The 13,414-nt window shown below is 52.4% G+C and overlaps 1 protein-coding gene across 2 annotated transcripts in view; it reads right to left on the bottom strand.

Annotated features, from left to right (window-relative positions):
* CFAP77 (cilia and flagella associated protein 77) overlaps positions 1–13,414 on the bottom strand; it is a 126,810-nt gene that overhangs the window by 40,600 nt on the left and 72,796 nt on the right. For both annotated transcript variants that reach the window (XM_032418267.1, XM_032418268.1), the window contains one exon: positions 12,831–13,059. In XM_032418267.1, the coding sequence (XP_032274158.1) occupies positions 12,831–13,059 (229 nt within the window). The remainder of the gene's footprint in view (positions 1–12,830; positions 13,060–13,414) is intronic.

The raw sequence follows: 13,414 nt of genomic DNA, 5'->3' as shown, positions 1-13,414 counted from the left end.
TGGAGCTGCTGCCCTTCGACCAGGCATGTGCCCGACTGTGACGCAGACCCCACCACTCCCTACTGCCTCACACAGCACCGGCTTCCCCCCTCCTACCTGCCGGGCCTCTACAGGCACGTGAAAGTCTACCCCCACTCTATGCCTCTTGAATCACAATACGATGTGGTGACAATACTTGGTGTCCCTCTTTTCAAGAGCTCCAAGAACTCTTTACTGATGAACTCACACCATTTCTTCTGACCCAGGAGGACGTCGTGTTGACCCCACTTGCAGACGGAGATATGGAGGCCCGCAGAGAGTGTAAGCTCAGAGTCCCTCAACGTGGGAGCCGGAGAGTGCCGTGCGGAGTCTGGGGTCTTCAGGCTTCACAGCTAGTTTTCCCATCCTCTCCCTGCCCCCACCTCTGCTCCCTCAGGAAGGGGTGGGAGAAGAGAGGAAACTCACTCAGAGGAGGGAGGGTTTGGACAGGCCTGAAGGGGAAAAGCAGGGCCAACCTGCCCACTGGCCCAGGAGGTGTGACGCCTAGGCCCTAGGACACGGTTAGGGACCCATGGCAATGCTTTAATTTCTTTTAAAATCAGCACAGCCATGAAATATTTTAGATTATTATAATGCTTTTTTTGTGGAGGAAGGGGCTCATGAAGGCAAGAGTGCCCTGGGGGCTCGCGGAAGTTGTGCTGTCGCCAACTGCAGGCCTGGGCCTGCATCCGAAGCTGCGTTTCAATCCTGTGGGGCCCAGAGAGCCTCAGTCTTGAGGACAAACAGGAATCACCCTGACAGCTTATCCCGGGTAGAGCGGCCTGGGTCCCACCGTCAGACTTTCTGACTCACCAGGCCTGGGGCCCAGGCCCCTGAGTTTTACCAGGGCTGCAGCCCCCCACCCCCAGGGGGTCCTGGCCCACGTGGCCCCCGGCACCCTTTGTGGGGGTCCGGCTCTGAGCCTTTCCCATGCAGGGGACCCTCTAACCTGGCGGCCACCAGCACGTCTGTGGGGCAGGCGGCCTGTCAGCTCTGGCCCCAGGGGCCCGCTGCAGCCCCCACATCCCTCCTCACCCCCTCCACCTTGTTCCTCAGTGTCCCCCCCCTTGGCCTGAGGGCCTGTCTTTTCTAACTAGCCTGGAGGAAGGGGCGGTAATTGAGGTGCCGCTCTCCCTGGCAGGACTCTTAGAGCTAATTAGAGAAGAGGACCTCTGGGCTTCTGGTTATTTTTTTAATTGTTTGCGGCGCCAACGTAAAAACTAATGGCAGAGGAGGGAGGCTTAGTTAGCAGTGCACTCCTGACTTCTAAATTTGCCTAAGAGGTCATTTGCAATTTGTTAACATTTTTCACAAGGGTGAAGTCAATTAGCAGTTTCTCCACACAGGCGCCCGGAGGCGGGCGGCGGCAGGATGGGCAGCAGAGCAGGACCGGCTTTCTGGAAGCTTCTCTCTCAACCTGGAGGACCTGAGCCTGAAACTTGGGAGCTCCCCCTGCGCACCTGCAGCGCACCCCCTCCCCGCCCGCCGCCCCTCTGCTATAGGCACAGCAGGGGCTTGAGCCCCTCTGGGGGGAGAAGGCCCAGTGAAGCCAGTGGACATGACGGGGGACGGAATGCCTTGTGGACCACTCAGGCGTCTGCTGTGCAGGGGTCCTGGCATCTGGGGACAAAGCGAGTAGCAGATGGGGCCTCCCTGCCCTGTGGGAGTGGCAGAGAGGGTGCCAGCCTCTGGCAGAAGCTGAGGAGGGCCCCCTTCAGCCCAGCACCTCCACCTGTGGACTTGACCCTGAGAATCTCACACAAGGGAAATGAAGAGCCACCTGGATGTCCAGCGATGGGAGACAAATACACCCACCCAGCGGGCCAGGGTGACATTTGCAAAGGTGTGGAGTGACAAAAGTCACCACGGAAAGGGACTTATGTGTTTTGAAGCCACACAAACAAATAAATATGCGTTATTTATGGCCATCCAACGGTGTAGCAAAGATGGGAAAACCCGGATGGAAAGGATGCATATTCCAACCTCAGGATGGTCCTCTGGGAACAGAGGGAAGGGCGTGGGGCTAGAAAGGGCTGAGAAGGGGCTTTGAGCTGTATTTGTTCTATTTTATTTCTTTAATAAGGGCTCAGGCGCAAATACAGCCAGGGGTAAAATTTGTGAAATCCGAGTGGCGGGTTCATGAAGTTAGTTATGAAAGCTTCTGAACGTCTCTGTAGTTTTGGAAAGTTTCCTAATAAACATAGAAGAAAGGAGTGGCAAAACATTTGCTCCTCCAGAAAACATGGATACCTATCATCTTTTGGCAAAACTTTTGACTGATTGCAAACCACTTTCTTATTTTCCACAAACACAGGATGGGCAGCATGTAACAAGACCCCGGGAGCAGGCATCCCAAAGCAATAATTTGGTTTCCCCAAAGCCCCACAATGCCTAAAATGCATGGCTTTCTGACTTTGTGGTAAGACTCCCTGATGATTATAGTGGGTGAATAGTGGGTGGCCCCCCAAAGATATGTCCTTCTAACCCCCAGAGCCCATGAATGTGACCTGATTTGGGAAAGGGGCCTTTGCAGGTGTAACTAGCTTTGGGATCTTGAGGTCAGATCACCCTGGATCATTGGGGTGAGCCCTGAATCCGGTGACACGTGTCATTTATTGGAGACCAAAGGGGAGAGACCAAGACACACTGAGAAGAAGCCGTGTGAGCACAGAGCTGAGCCTGGAGGATGCAGCCACAAGCCCAGAGCGCCCGGGGCCACGAGAGGCTGGCAGAGGCAGGAGGGATTCTCGCCTAGAGCCTTCGGGGGGAAGGGGGCCCTGTGGCACTTGGAGTTTGGATTTCTGGCTCCACATTAGGAGGGAATACATTTCTGTTGTGTGAAGCCACCCAGTTCGTGGTGATTTGTTACAGAAGCCCCAGGACACAGATAATGGAAGCTCAGCGCCCAACAGGTCCACGCCCAGGGAAGAGTTGCTCATCTCACGTGCTGGCTGTTTCCAAGTTGGGGATGGATCACAAGCAAGCCAACTCTTCTTTCCCATGCAGTTGGGCAACAAGCACTTATTGAGCATCTACTATGTCCCGGGCCTGTGCTAGGCACTCGGGATACAGCAGTGTGCAAAACCAGGCAGGGCCCAGAGTCTCCCTGCGCCCTCTCCCACCCTCTGCCGCCCCCCGCCCAGAAACAACGTGTGTGCGCCACGTTGCTGTATTTCATTTTGTGTCCCGTTTCCTCTCGGTATCCCGAACACCCGGCGTGACGCCCAGCACAGGCGGGCACTGAGTGAGCACGCAGTACAGGACAGAAGTGACAGATCAGACCTTTGAGGTCAAATCCCACTCTCCAGCCACACGATCACAGACAAGGGTCTCTGGGCCTCAGTTTCCCCATCTGTAGAAAGAGTGTTGCTACTCAAGGGTCATTCTGAAGGTCAGGGAAAATGCTGTGCACGGAGGGCCCGTCCCCGTGCCTGGGCCCAGAGGAGCTAATGAAATGGAAGCTGGTATTATTATTAATCGAACCTGGTGCAGGGTGCCTGGTTTTCTGCCATGAAAGGCCGCCTCCCTCTGGCCTCCAAAGGGAAAGGGACGGCGTTGGCCCCTGAGCGCAACATGTTCAGCAACACGCTTTATGCTATGAATTCTTTTGCACGGGGGTCTTGCATGGCAGCAGGACGGGGGGTTGTGTTGGGCTCGAAGCCTGGCTCTCCCCGCAGGACCAGCTCACCTGTGTCCCATGTCAGAGGGGCCACCGTGTCACTGAGGGGCAGAGACAGCCACAGCCCAGCAAACCCTCCGATTGTGTCAAGGCTGGGGCTGCGGAGGCTGGGGCACTAGGCCCACTCCCATGCTTTGCCCACCGACGCGGGCAGGCGAGGCCCAGCTCTGGAAAAATCAAAAGCGGGAGAGCGGGAGCTGGGGAGGCCCCGAGGGGGAGCGGCCTGCGGCCTCGTTAGCGCTGACCCTGGCACCGAGCGGCTCCTGATGGATGGGGTTCGGGAGGGCCAGGCCCCAGGGGAGCATGGCCCTATCCATTATGGGCCCATCAGCGCCTCCCTGAGCCCTCCCTGCTCCGAATGCCGAGAACCTCGGGCCGGGAATAAATCTCTGTCTGGGCCGCAGGAGAGTGGAGAGGGAAAAAAGGCAAAGCATGAAAAATGTCTCATTCCTGGCTCTGGCAACAAAGCCGCCTTGGAGGAAGGAGTGAGCAGGAGTTTGGGGAGGTGGGAGAGGTTGAAGCAGGAGCAGCTGGGCAGGGGTCCCAGAGACGAAGGAGGAGAGGATAGCCGCCCCCTCCAACACCTCCTCCCAGCTACTCTCCCTGCCTGGGCCTCTTTTAACAAAAGGCCCTCCAGGTCAGGTCCATGGAAGCAGGCTGCCCCTGAGGAGGGGCCCCCTGTTGGACCCAGTTTGGGGTGTCCCAGGACCTGGCCTGGCAGTGATGTGTGGGTCTGCGGTGCCAGCCAACACCTCCCCGAGCATGAGGGTCCTAGAGTAAACTGCCTGGACCCGAACTTCCAAGCTTCCAATATCACCTGTGAGCTCTTGCTATAGGGACATAACGTCTCCCAGCCTCAGTGTCCTTGTTGGTAGATGGAGGTGGTGGGTTACTCTGTGGAAAGCTGGGTTCCCGGGAAGGGCTCGCACGCATCAGCTGCGGATCACTGTAGCTGTTGTTCGCGGATGCCATCCCACGGCCGAGGACTCGCCTGTACCCTAACCCTAACCCGTACCCTAACCCTAACCCGTACCCTAACCTGTACCCTAACCCTAACCCATACCCTAACCCTAACCCGTACCCTAACCAGTACCCTAACCCGTACCCTAACCCGTACCCTAACCCGTACCCTAACCCGTACCTAACCCGTACCTAACCCGTACCCTAACCCGTACCCTAACCCGTACCCTAACCCTAACCCTAACCCGTACCTAACCTGTACCCTAACCCGTACCCTAACCCTAACCCTAACCCGTACCTAACCTGTACCCTAACCCGTACCCTAACCCTAACTCTAACCCGTACCCTAACCTGTACCCTAACCCTAACCCGTACCCTAACCTGTACCCTAACCCTAACCCGTACCCTAACCCTAACCTGTACCCTAACCCTAACCCATACCCTAACCCATACCCTAACCCTAACCCTAACCCGTACCCTAACCCATACCTAACCCATACCCTAACCTGTACCCTAACCCTAACCCTAACCCTAACCCATACCTAACCCATACCTAACCCATACCCTAACCCATACCTAACCCATACCCTAACCCGTACCCTAACCCTAACCCCCGGGTGGCCTTGTGGATGGGGCTCAGGATGAGAAATGTTTTCCTCGCCCAGGCTCTGGCTCTGCCTCCCGGAAGCATGCAGCCTGTGGGTATGGACAGCAGCTCAGATCCTGGCTCTGCCACCGAGTGGCCGTGTGGCCTTGGGCAAGTGACTCTCCGAGCCTCAGTCTCCTCATCTATAAAATGGTGGAGTTGTAGGGATTTAATGAGATGATGCACCAGTCTGCTGTTTATTGAGGGCTCTGCTGCGTGAACACCAGTCCTGCTCTCCAAACACACACAGCGGTCCTCGTTTTCTTCTCTCAAGGCTCCGAGAGCAAAGCCCCTCCACTGTCCTCGTTTGTTGTCATGTTCTTCGTACATAGTGGCTTCTCTCCCTCGTGCCACCCCCCATCCCGCCGTCTCTGGGCCTTCCCTGAATGTAAGATGCCTCGTGTTTTTTAATTTGATGCTACAAGTGTGGCCTGAGCAGCAGAATAGAGTAGGAAGGTCACCTCCCTTGTTCAGGACTTGCTACCTCTAGTAATGAGGCCAAGGGCCACATTCACTCTTGGAGGCAGCATTGCCACAATATTGATTCATAACATCAACCACAGGGGGATGTAGCAGAGTCTGTTAAATAACACAGCACTCTGGCTTACCATCTCCTCTCCGGTCTCAAACGGACTGTGTGTTCACGTTCAGTAACTGTCTCAAAGCCTTCAAAGGCCCTGGACCATATTTGTCGTCGACAAATACTTACTGAGTGCTTACTGTGTACCAGGCACAGCCGAAACTGACATTGTCCCTGGCCTCCAGGACCAGAGCGTCCGGGAAAGCAGAGGACTATTTACTGTCCGGGTCAGGAGCAGGTCTGGCCGGGTTTCTTGGCCAGTAGGATGTGCGTTTCAGGTGCGGGGGGACCTTGCGAGATCCACACGCTCCCCCTTGCGGTCAGGCCGGTTTCACTCAGCCGCCTTTCAGGCCACCAATAAATCTGAAGTTGGTCTCCCCATTCAGAAACTGTCTTGGATCCCCGGGACAGTCGTCTGGGAAGGGGTTTATTATTATTTTATGGGAGTTTGGGTGGGCGGCTTGGATTTTGGCCGTCAGCTCTGGGAGAAACAAAATAACCCAGAGTGATTGATGGGCCCATTGTAAATTTGTAAAATAAATCAGCTTGGCAGAAAGATTCAAAAAACCTGTCAGGCAGCAAACATTTTTTAACAGCCTGTAAAATTTCCTCCATCCTTCACATTTGTCAGTGTCAGGCTGATGATGCATCTGATAGCTGGGCGGGCAGCAGCACAGACAGAGGGAGGGCTGGTAGCCTTTCCTACCTTTCCTGTGTTTCTCATTTCTCCATGGTCTGAATGCGTTCAGCACCAGGATGGGCGGTGGGTCTAGACTAGACTAACTGGTGGATAAATAAACCAAGTTTTCTGCCCGAGTTGCACATTGCTACCAGCTTCACATTCAGATTCCAAAGTGGCCACTTGCTCGTGGGTTCATTTGGCGAGTGTTTACTGAGGACCTCTTCAGCAAGGGCACTGTGGTCAGCACCGGGATGCTGAGGTGCACAAAGCAGGCTGGAGCATCCAGTGCAGTGAAGGTTCTGGGTGCCCCATCAAGGAGTTTGTCTGTCGGGAAATGGGGAGCCACTGAAGGGGGAGGGAAGAGAAGGGGCACATCGGAAGGGAAGCTCATTGTGTTCAGAGTAAGTTTAAAGCTTTAAGAAAAATCCAGACAGAACGGTCTCCCACTCTCTCTCTCTATAGCTGTACACATTCTGTCTCACCCCCCCTCTAGTGCAGAGAAAGCTTGGGGAGCATCTCTACCCGTGTTACCTCCATCCTTGTGTTTGTTAGGCAGGTAGGTCAGTGCCATGGTCACCATCACAAGTGTTCGGACCAGACCAATCCCCATCCCAGCGCAGAGCAGCCGGGGGCAAATAACGTCACCTCTCTGACCCTCTGTCTCTTCTTCTGTAAGATGGGATGTGAGAGTCTCAACCTGGCACTCACTGAGCTGTTCAGAGTTATTTAGGGAGAGGGTGCATCAGAGGCGCTCAGGCCTGACATGTAATTATAACAATAATACATATTTGCCATTATGAGTTCAGAGCAGGGGCCTCCTACCTTTCATCTGGCCCATGTCATACACAGACATGCAGGAGGGGGCTGTTGGCTTATCGACTGAGTGATGGATCCTCCTGCTAGCATCCTTGCCTTGCATGTGGCATGAGGCTCCCAGGCAGGATCGTGGCAGAGCCCTGGGTGCCTAGAATCTGCCAGGAGCACCAGCTGCTGCCCGGCGCTTGCCGCTCCCCCCCTCCCCGCCATCCCTGACTCATCATAATCGACAATGCTGGACCAATTAGGAGCAGTAACAATTAAGATGTGCCAAGGGCATGTGAACATTTGCAAACACTTATTAAAATGCATCAATAATTAAGTGCTTCTTTAATAGTTACATTTCTGGCCTCCAGACATATCTGTCTATGGACCTTGGGTCACAGCATGCTTGGAGATCTGTGTTATGGCCCTACACACGGGTAATGAGAATTTAAAATCCTTCCCTGACTTGAAGTCTGAGATTTGACAGTGAGATGGTAGAGCGATAATGCACAGGCTCTCTCCAGCTGCCTGATCCTAGAGGGGTGGTCAAAGCTGGCCAGCCAGACGGGGTACGAATCCTGCTCTGCCAGCTTGCATCCATAAGCTGCACCCCCTTTCCTGGGCTGAGAAGCAAATGATACATTGAGGCAGGATACCTGACTCAGAGGGGTGATATTAGCATTAGCGATTCCATGCACAAAAGTCCTGCCACGTAAACTTAGTGCAGAGCAGCTTCTGTTACTGGTGGCCCCTACCTTTATCAGAGGGATCGGGATGGCCAGTCTACACCAGGAGGCTGCAAACTCAGCGTCCACCAGGACCAAATAACAAAAAGGAGAGAAGCCAGGCTGGGTGGGGATGGGATAGACAGAAGAGCATGCACGGATTCTGTCCCAAAGGGGCCCTGCCTCCCAGCCCCAGCCCTTGGTCCCAGACAGGGGTATAGACCCCGGTTGCCCGGCTTCTGACTTTTTGGGAGAAGTGGGAAATCCAGGTTTTTATATGAAATCCCCTGACTTTTTAAAATGCGGCAAGTCATTCAAACTTTATAATTACTTCATGGGCCAAACAGCGCCGTGGGTCGACTTGGCCGTGGCCCCAGCTTGTGACCGCAAGTCCGCATGGGCTCTGTTTCCCGATCATTGCTGGGGGCCCCCACTTCCTTTTAGCCACACCAGCTCGTGAACTGAAATGTACCTTTCCGATGCAGTGACAATCTGCCACAAATCAGTGTGGATTGGAAACCAAATCAGCTAACTGGAAAGGAAATAAGCCCAAACTCGGGTTTGGCTCCCATCTAGTATGGAGAGGCTGAGGGGGCGGGAGGTGGGCCCCTCACACCTGTTATTTTGTCCATCGTAAGATACATAAAGGGCAAGAGGATTTGATATCGGAGGACAGGAGGAATAGCCGTGGTCAGAATTTTCTCTTGCGCGGCACTTGGCATGCTCGTTAGCATCCCTAGCTTAGAGTGAGTTTTCCGTGTATTTAGTCTGAGATGGGACTTTATTATTTTTTTTAACATATCTGTACTTGTGAATAAATGGCACTCATTTGTTTCTTTGTCTATTTATTTATTGGACCAAATCGCCCCAACAACTCCTCGGGTAGTCGTGTGTAATCGGATTTGGTTTTTTAACATGCTTTTAAAGTAAAGAAATAAATACAATCGAGGCTTGTAAAAGGTGATCATTAGGAAATGGGCCTCGGCCCCATAACTTTAAAGTAATAGCCCCATTATGGAGAGGGGCGCTCATTTTTTAACTGCTCCTCGCACTTACGTTGTGAGGTGGAGGGGCTCTGCAGGCAGGCTGGGCATCTCGGTAAAAGCTTTTCCAGCAGCCACTTAACCTCCACTTACGAAGAAATAAAGCGGAATTGATGCTGATTTGGGTCTGCTTTGGGGGATATTTTTGCTCCGTAAAAGCCCTTTTGCTTGCAATTTGCTGAGCTGCCCTGTCACATGAGAAAGGGCTGCTGTTGATAAAGATAAAGCTTTATGGCCACGATATTTGCTGCTAACAGCAACCTAATGCAGCATTTTCATTTTTGTGCAATTAATGTTAACGTCTGCTACGAAAATTGTCATTAAATACCATTTTAAAATCCATTCAATTTGCATATGCAAAGCCCATTTACCATCACAGAAGATATAGCCCGCACTTCATCATGTCCTTCCCCTGGAATTGTAGCCACTCGGTTTTATAGCAATTTAAGATTTTATATTGAAAGCCAGATGATAATGGATGTCCTTTCTGAGCCCAGCTGACTTAAACTCTTCCATTGTACGTGGAATAATGTAGCCCCAGGACCAGAAACTATGGGTGTTCGCACTGTACCTCAGTCCCGAGGAGGCAAGGTGTGGAAGAAAGAGCACTGGACAGGGAGTCCGCCCGCCTGGCTCTAGATCTGGCTCTTGTCTGGTCACAACTTGCTTGGGAAAGTCTCTTCACCTCTCTGAACTTCTGCTTTCTTGTTTTATTTATCTTATTATTTTTTAAGATTTTATTTATTTCAGAGAGAGAGAGAGAGGATGAGGAGCAAAGGGAGAGGGACATGTAGACTCTGCACTGAGCATGGAGCCTGATGCGGGGCTCCATCTCATAACCCTGAGAGCGTGACCTGAGCTGAAATCAAGAATCAGATGCCCAACCGACTGAGCCACCCAGGCGCCCCTATTTATTTTATTTTTTATCTTTTTTTAAGTAAGCTCTATGCGCAACATGGGGCTTGAACTCATGACCCCAGGATCAAGAGTCACATGCTCTACCGACTGAGCCAGCCAGGAGCCCCTGCTTTCTTGTTTTAAATAAGGGCTTTGAACTAGGTGATCGCTAATGTTCTATGTCTTCTAAAGTTTTTTCTTAAAGATTCATTTATTTAGAGAGAGAGAGAGAGAGAGTGGTGGGGAGGGGCATAAGGAGAGGCCTGATGGGGGGCTTGATCTCACAGCCCTGGGATCACCACCTGAGCGGAAACCAAGAGTCGAACACAACCGACTGCACCACCCAGATGCCCCTAAAATTTTGTTTTTAAATATAAGCACATCAGGTTGAGAACCCATTTTGGGGAGGTCAGTTCATTTCTCCATGCCTAAGCCAGGCAAGTAACCATGCAGACCTCCTGCACGGGGCTTTAAAGACAAGGAAATAGAGACCAAACACAATCCGGGAACCCTGAACACCGAGTTACTGCCCTAACAGCCTACTTACAGACGAGGAACTGGAAGCCTTGGGAGGGAAGAGCTGCGGACCATGCCGGGACTAGAACCCCAGGCAAACTCCTAGCCAGAGGTGCTCCCAGAAACCATGCTGTCTTGGAGACACTGGTGACCAGCCTGGACTAATCTAGTGATCTGGTGCATAGTGGGACTCTCTCTCCCTCTGCACTCCGGGCAGTCTTGGGAAACCTTGCCTTGCCCTGGAGGGACTGACTGGGGGCATTACTTCAAAGGTGGGTGAAGGATGGTGTGCAGACGATTAGTTAATCCAGTCCAGAAATGACCTTCCAATGTGTCTCCAGTGTCACAGTCCAGGTTTTGAGGGCTGATGAATAGAAATGCATTTCAGGTGAGAGATGTCCATGGGAAATGGGAGAGCTTACCGCAGAGATGATGCTGATCTGAACTCTGGGAACAAGTAGGTTTTACTAGGTAGGGCTGTGAGAAAGGGCAGGGGAAAAAGCCTACAAAAGTATGGTGGCTCACTCTGTGGAAAACACTCTGGCAGTTCCTAAAAAAACTTAATCTAGAATCCCATATGATCCAGCAATTCCACTCGTGGGCAGATGCCCCAAAAGAATTGAAAGCAGGGCTCAAACAGGTATTTGCACACCCATGTTCATAGCAGCACTATTCACAATAGCCAAAAGGTGGAAATAACCCAAATGTCCATCAATGGATAAACGGATAAACAAAACATGGTGGATACATACAATGGGATATTATTCTACCTTAAAAAGGAAGGAAATTCAGACACCTGCTACGGACATGGATGAACCTCGAAGACATTATGGTAAATGAAATAAGCCAGACACAAAAGAGCAAATATTGAATGATTCCATTTAGATGAGGCATCTACAGTCTCAGAATCATAGAGACAGAAAGCAGAGTGCTGGCTACCAAGAGCTGGGGGGGAGGGAGAAACAGAGAGATACCATTTACTGGGTGGGGGCAGAGTGTCCGTCTGGGATGAAGAGAAAGTTCTGGAGACAGATGGTCGCAGTGGTTCACAGCAATGTGAATTTACTTAATGCCACTGAACTGGAAAATAGTACATCCTACCACAATAAAAATAGTACATCCTACCACAATAAAAAATGATTAGAAGAAAAATTAAAAATAAAGAAGGAACCACCAAAAAGAAAGAAAGAAAGAATGGTGGCGGCGCCTGAGGAAGTCACCTACCAGGACCAGTGAGATGGGGGTGGGAAGGTGGCTTGGTCCACACAGATGGACCAAGATACTGGGTCTCGGGCATTTGGGTGGGGCCTAGGGCAGCTGGATGCTCCAGGCCACTTTTTGCCAGCTTCGAGTGCTTCTATTTATTTGTACGGCGCGAGGGATAAACACCAGTGATTTTTGTGATGTTTGTACTGTGACGTGGTTTGGGTTAGGAAGGCTTGCTGTATCGAACATCTGCTGCTTCTGTCTGCTGTTCTGCTCTGTCCTCCCCCTTCTGGGGTCAGAACCTCGATCTCTGCATCTTCTCCGCCACCTGCCTCTGTGGATTGTGGAGACCGATTCCAACCACCCACCCCCTCCCAGAGGGGGCAGGGGATCAGACCTGGCCAATCAGAGCATCAGAATCTCCTGGTCTCAGCAATTGGTTCAGAGGCAGACATGTGACCCAGGACTGGCCCATCAGCGCACTTCACACTCCCTACTGGAAGTGGTTGGTTCAGGGAGAGGCAAGGCTCTGAAGTTGGACCAAAGAATTTTAATCCCAAGTCTCTGTTGAAGTTTCTGCACCCTTCCCACCGAGAATGGAACTGTTCCTGGTCATTTTGCTACATGAGGAAGAAGCTTGTCGGAGAATGAAGCCAGGATTGGGAAGCACAACCAAGACACGGAGAGACACACCAAATACTGATAACATCCCTCGATTACCTAGATCCAGCTATGCCTGAAGCTCTATACCCCAGAGCTTTTCAATCGTATAAGCCAGTAAATTACACTTAGGAGAAAAAAACATCAAGACAGTTTGAGTTGAGATTTGCTTACATGCAACCACATTCTGCTTTCGTAGAATGTCATGCCTTCCAGAGCGGGGACATGGGTTACATGTCTGCTGCTGGACCAATCACCGTGACCAAGGTTTGTGAGATACACTGACTGACCAGGCCTGGAACACTCGCCCCTGCCTCGAGTCAAAAGTCATGCCCCACATTGTTCCTTAATTCAGTCACCTCTGAGCGCCCTCCCGCCCATGGTGAGGGATAGAGCCTTGAGTGCCAGCCACCTTACCGTGCCGGGGTCCCAAACGTCATATTTGGTGGGAGAGAGGGCAGTTCCTTCTTGACACGCCGGTCATCCTGGTCACTGATACGAATGTCGTTGAGCTGACGGTAGAGGAAATTCTCCCGAGCAGTTACCAGGCCGGCTTTCACTGCCCCGCGGTTCATGGCGGTGTAGTTCCGGGTCAGCTCGTGGGGGCAGGTGGGCTGCTGCTTAAACACATTCCAGTGTCCGATGGCTGGGGGCAGGGGGAGACAGCACCGTGATGCGGCAGTCAGTCTGGGAGGTAAAGCAACTGGTGGTACCTGACTGAGAAGAACCTGGGCATGCACACCTTCCCATTAACCCGGAGCCTGCTGCGGGACAGCCCTGCGTGGCCTGCTGGAAAGGGAGGGGTCAGGATTCCCAGAGATTCCAGAGGGCGCCTGAGCATCCTTTGAGGAGCTGGGCTCGCCTGGCCTTTACCTCCTCGGGGCCATCAGAGAGTTGGTCCTGAGCCCCCTCCATGCTCGAAGCTCACACCGCACAGAACACAGTCTTGCCTGGGGACAAGGTTCCACACTGGCTGGGGCCGGTGCTACTTCCCTGCTACC

Source organism: Phoca vitulina, unplaced genomic scaffold (assembly GCF_004348235.1).
Source record: "Phoca vitulina isolate PV1807 unplaced genomic scaffold, GSC_HSeal_1.0 scaffold21, whole genome shotgun sequence".
NCBI classification, from domain to species: domain Eukaryota; kingdom Metazoa; phylum Chordata; class Mammalia; order Carnivora; family Phocidae; genus Phoca; species Phoca vitulina.
Note: the sequence above shows the minus strand (reverse complement) of the source record. Positions and strands in the feature narration are given on the sequence as shown.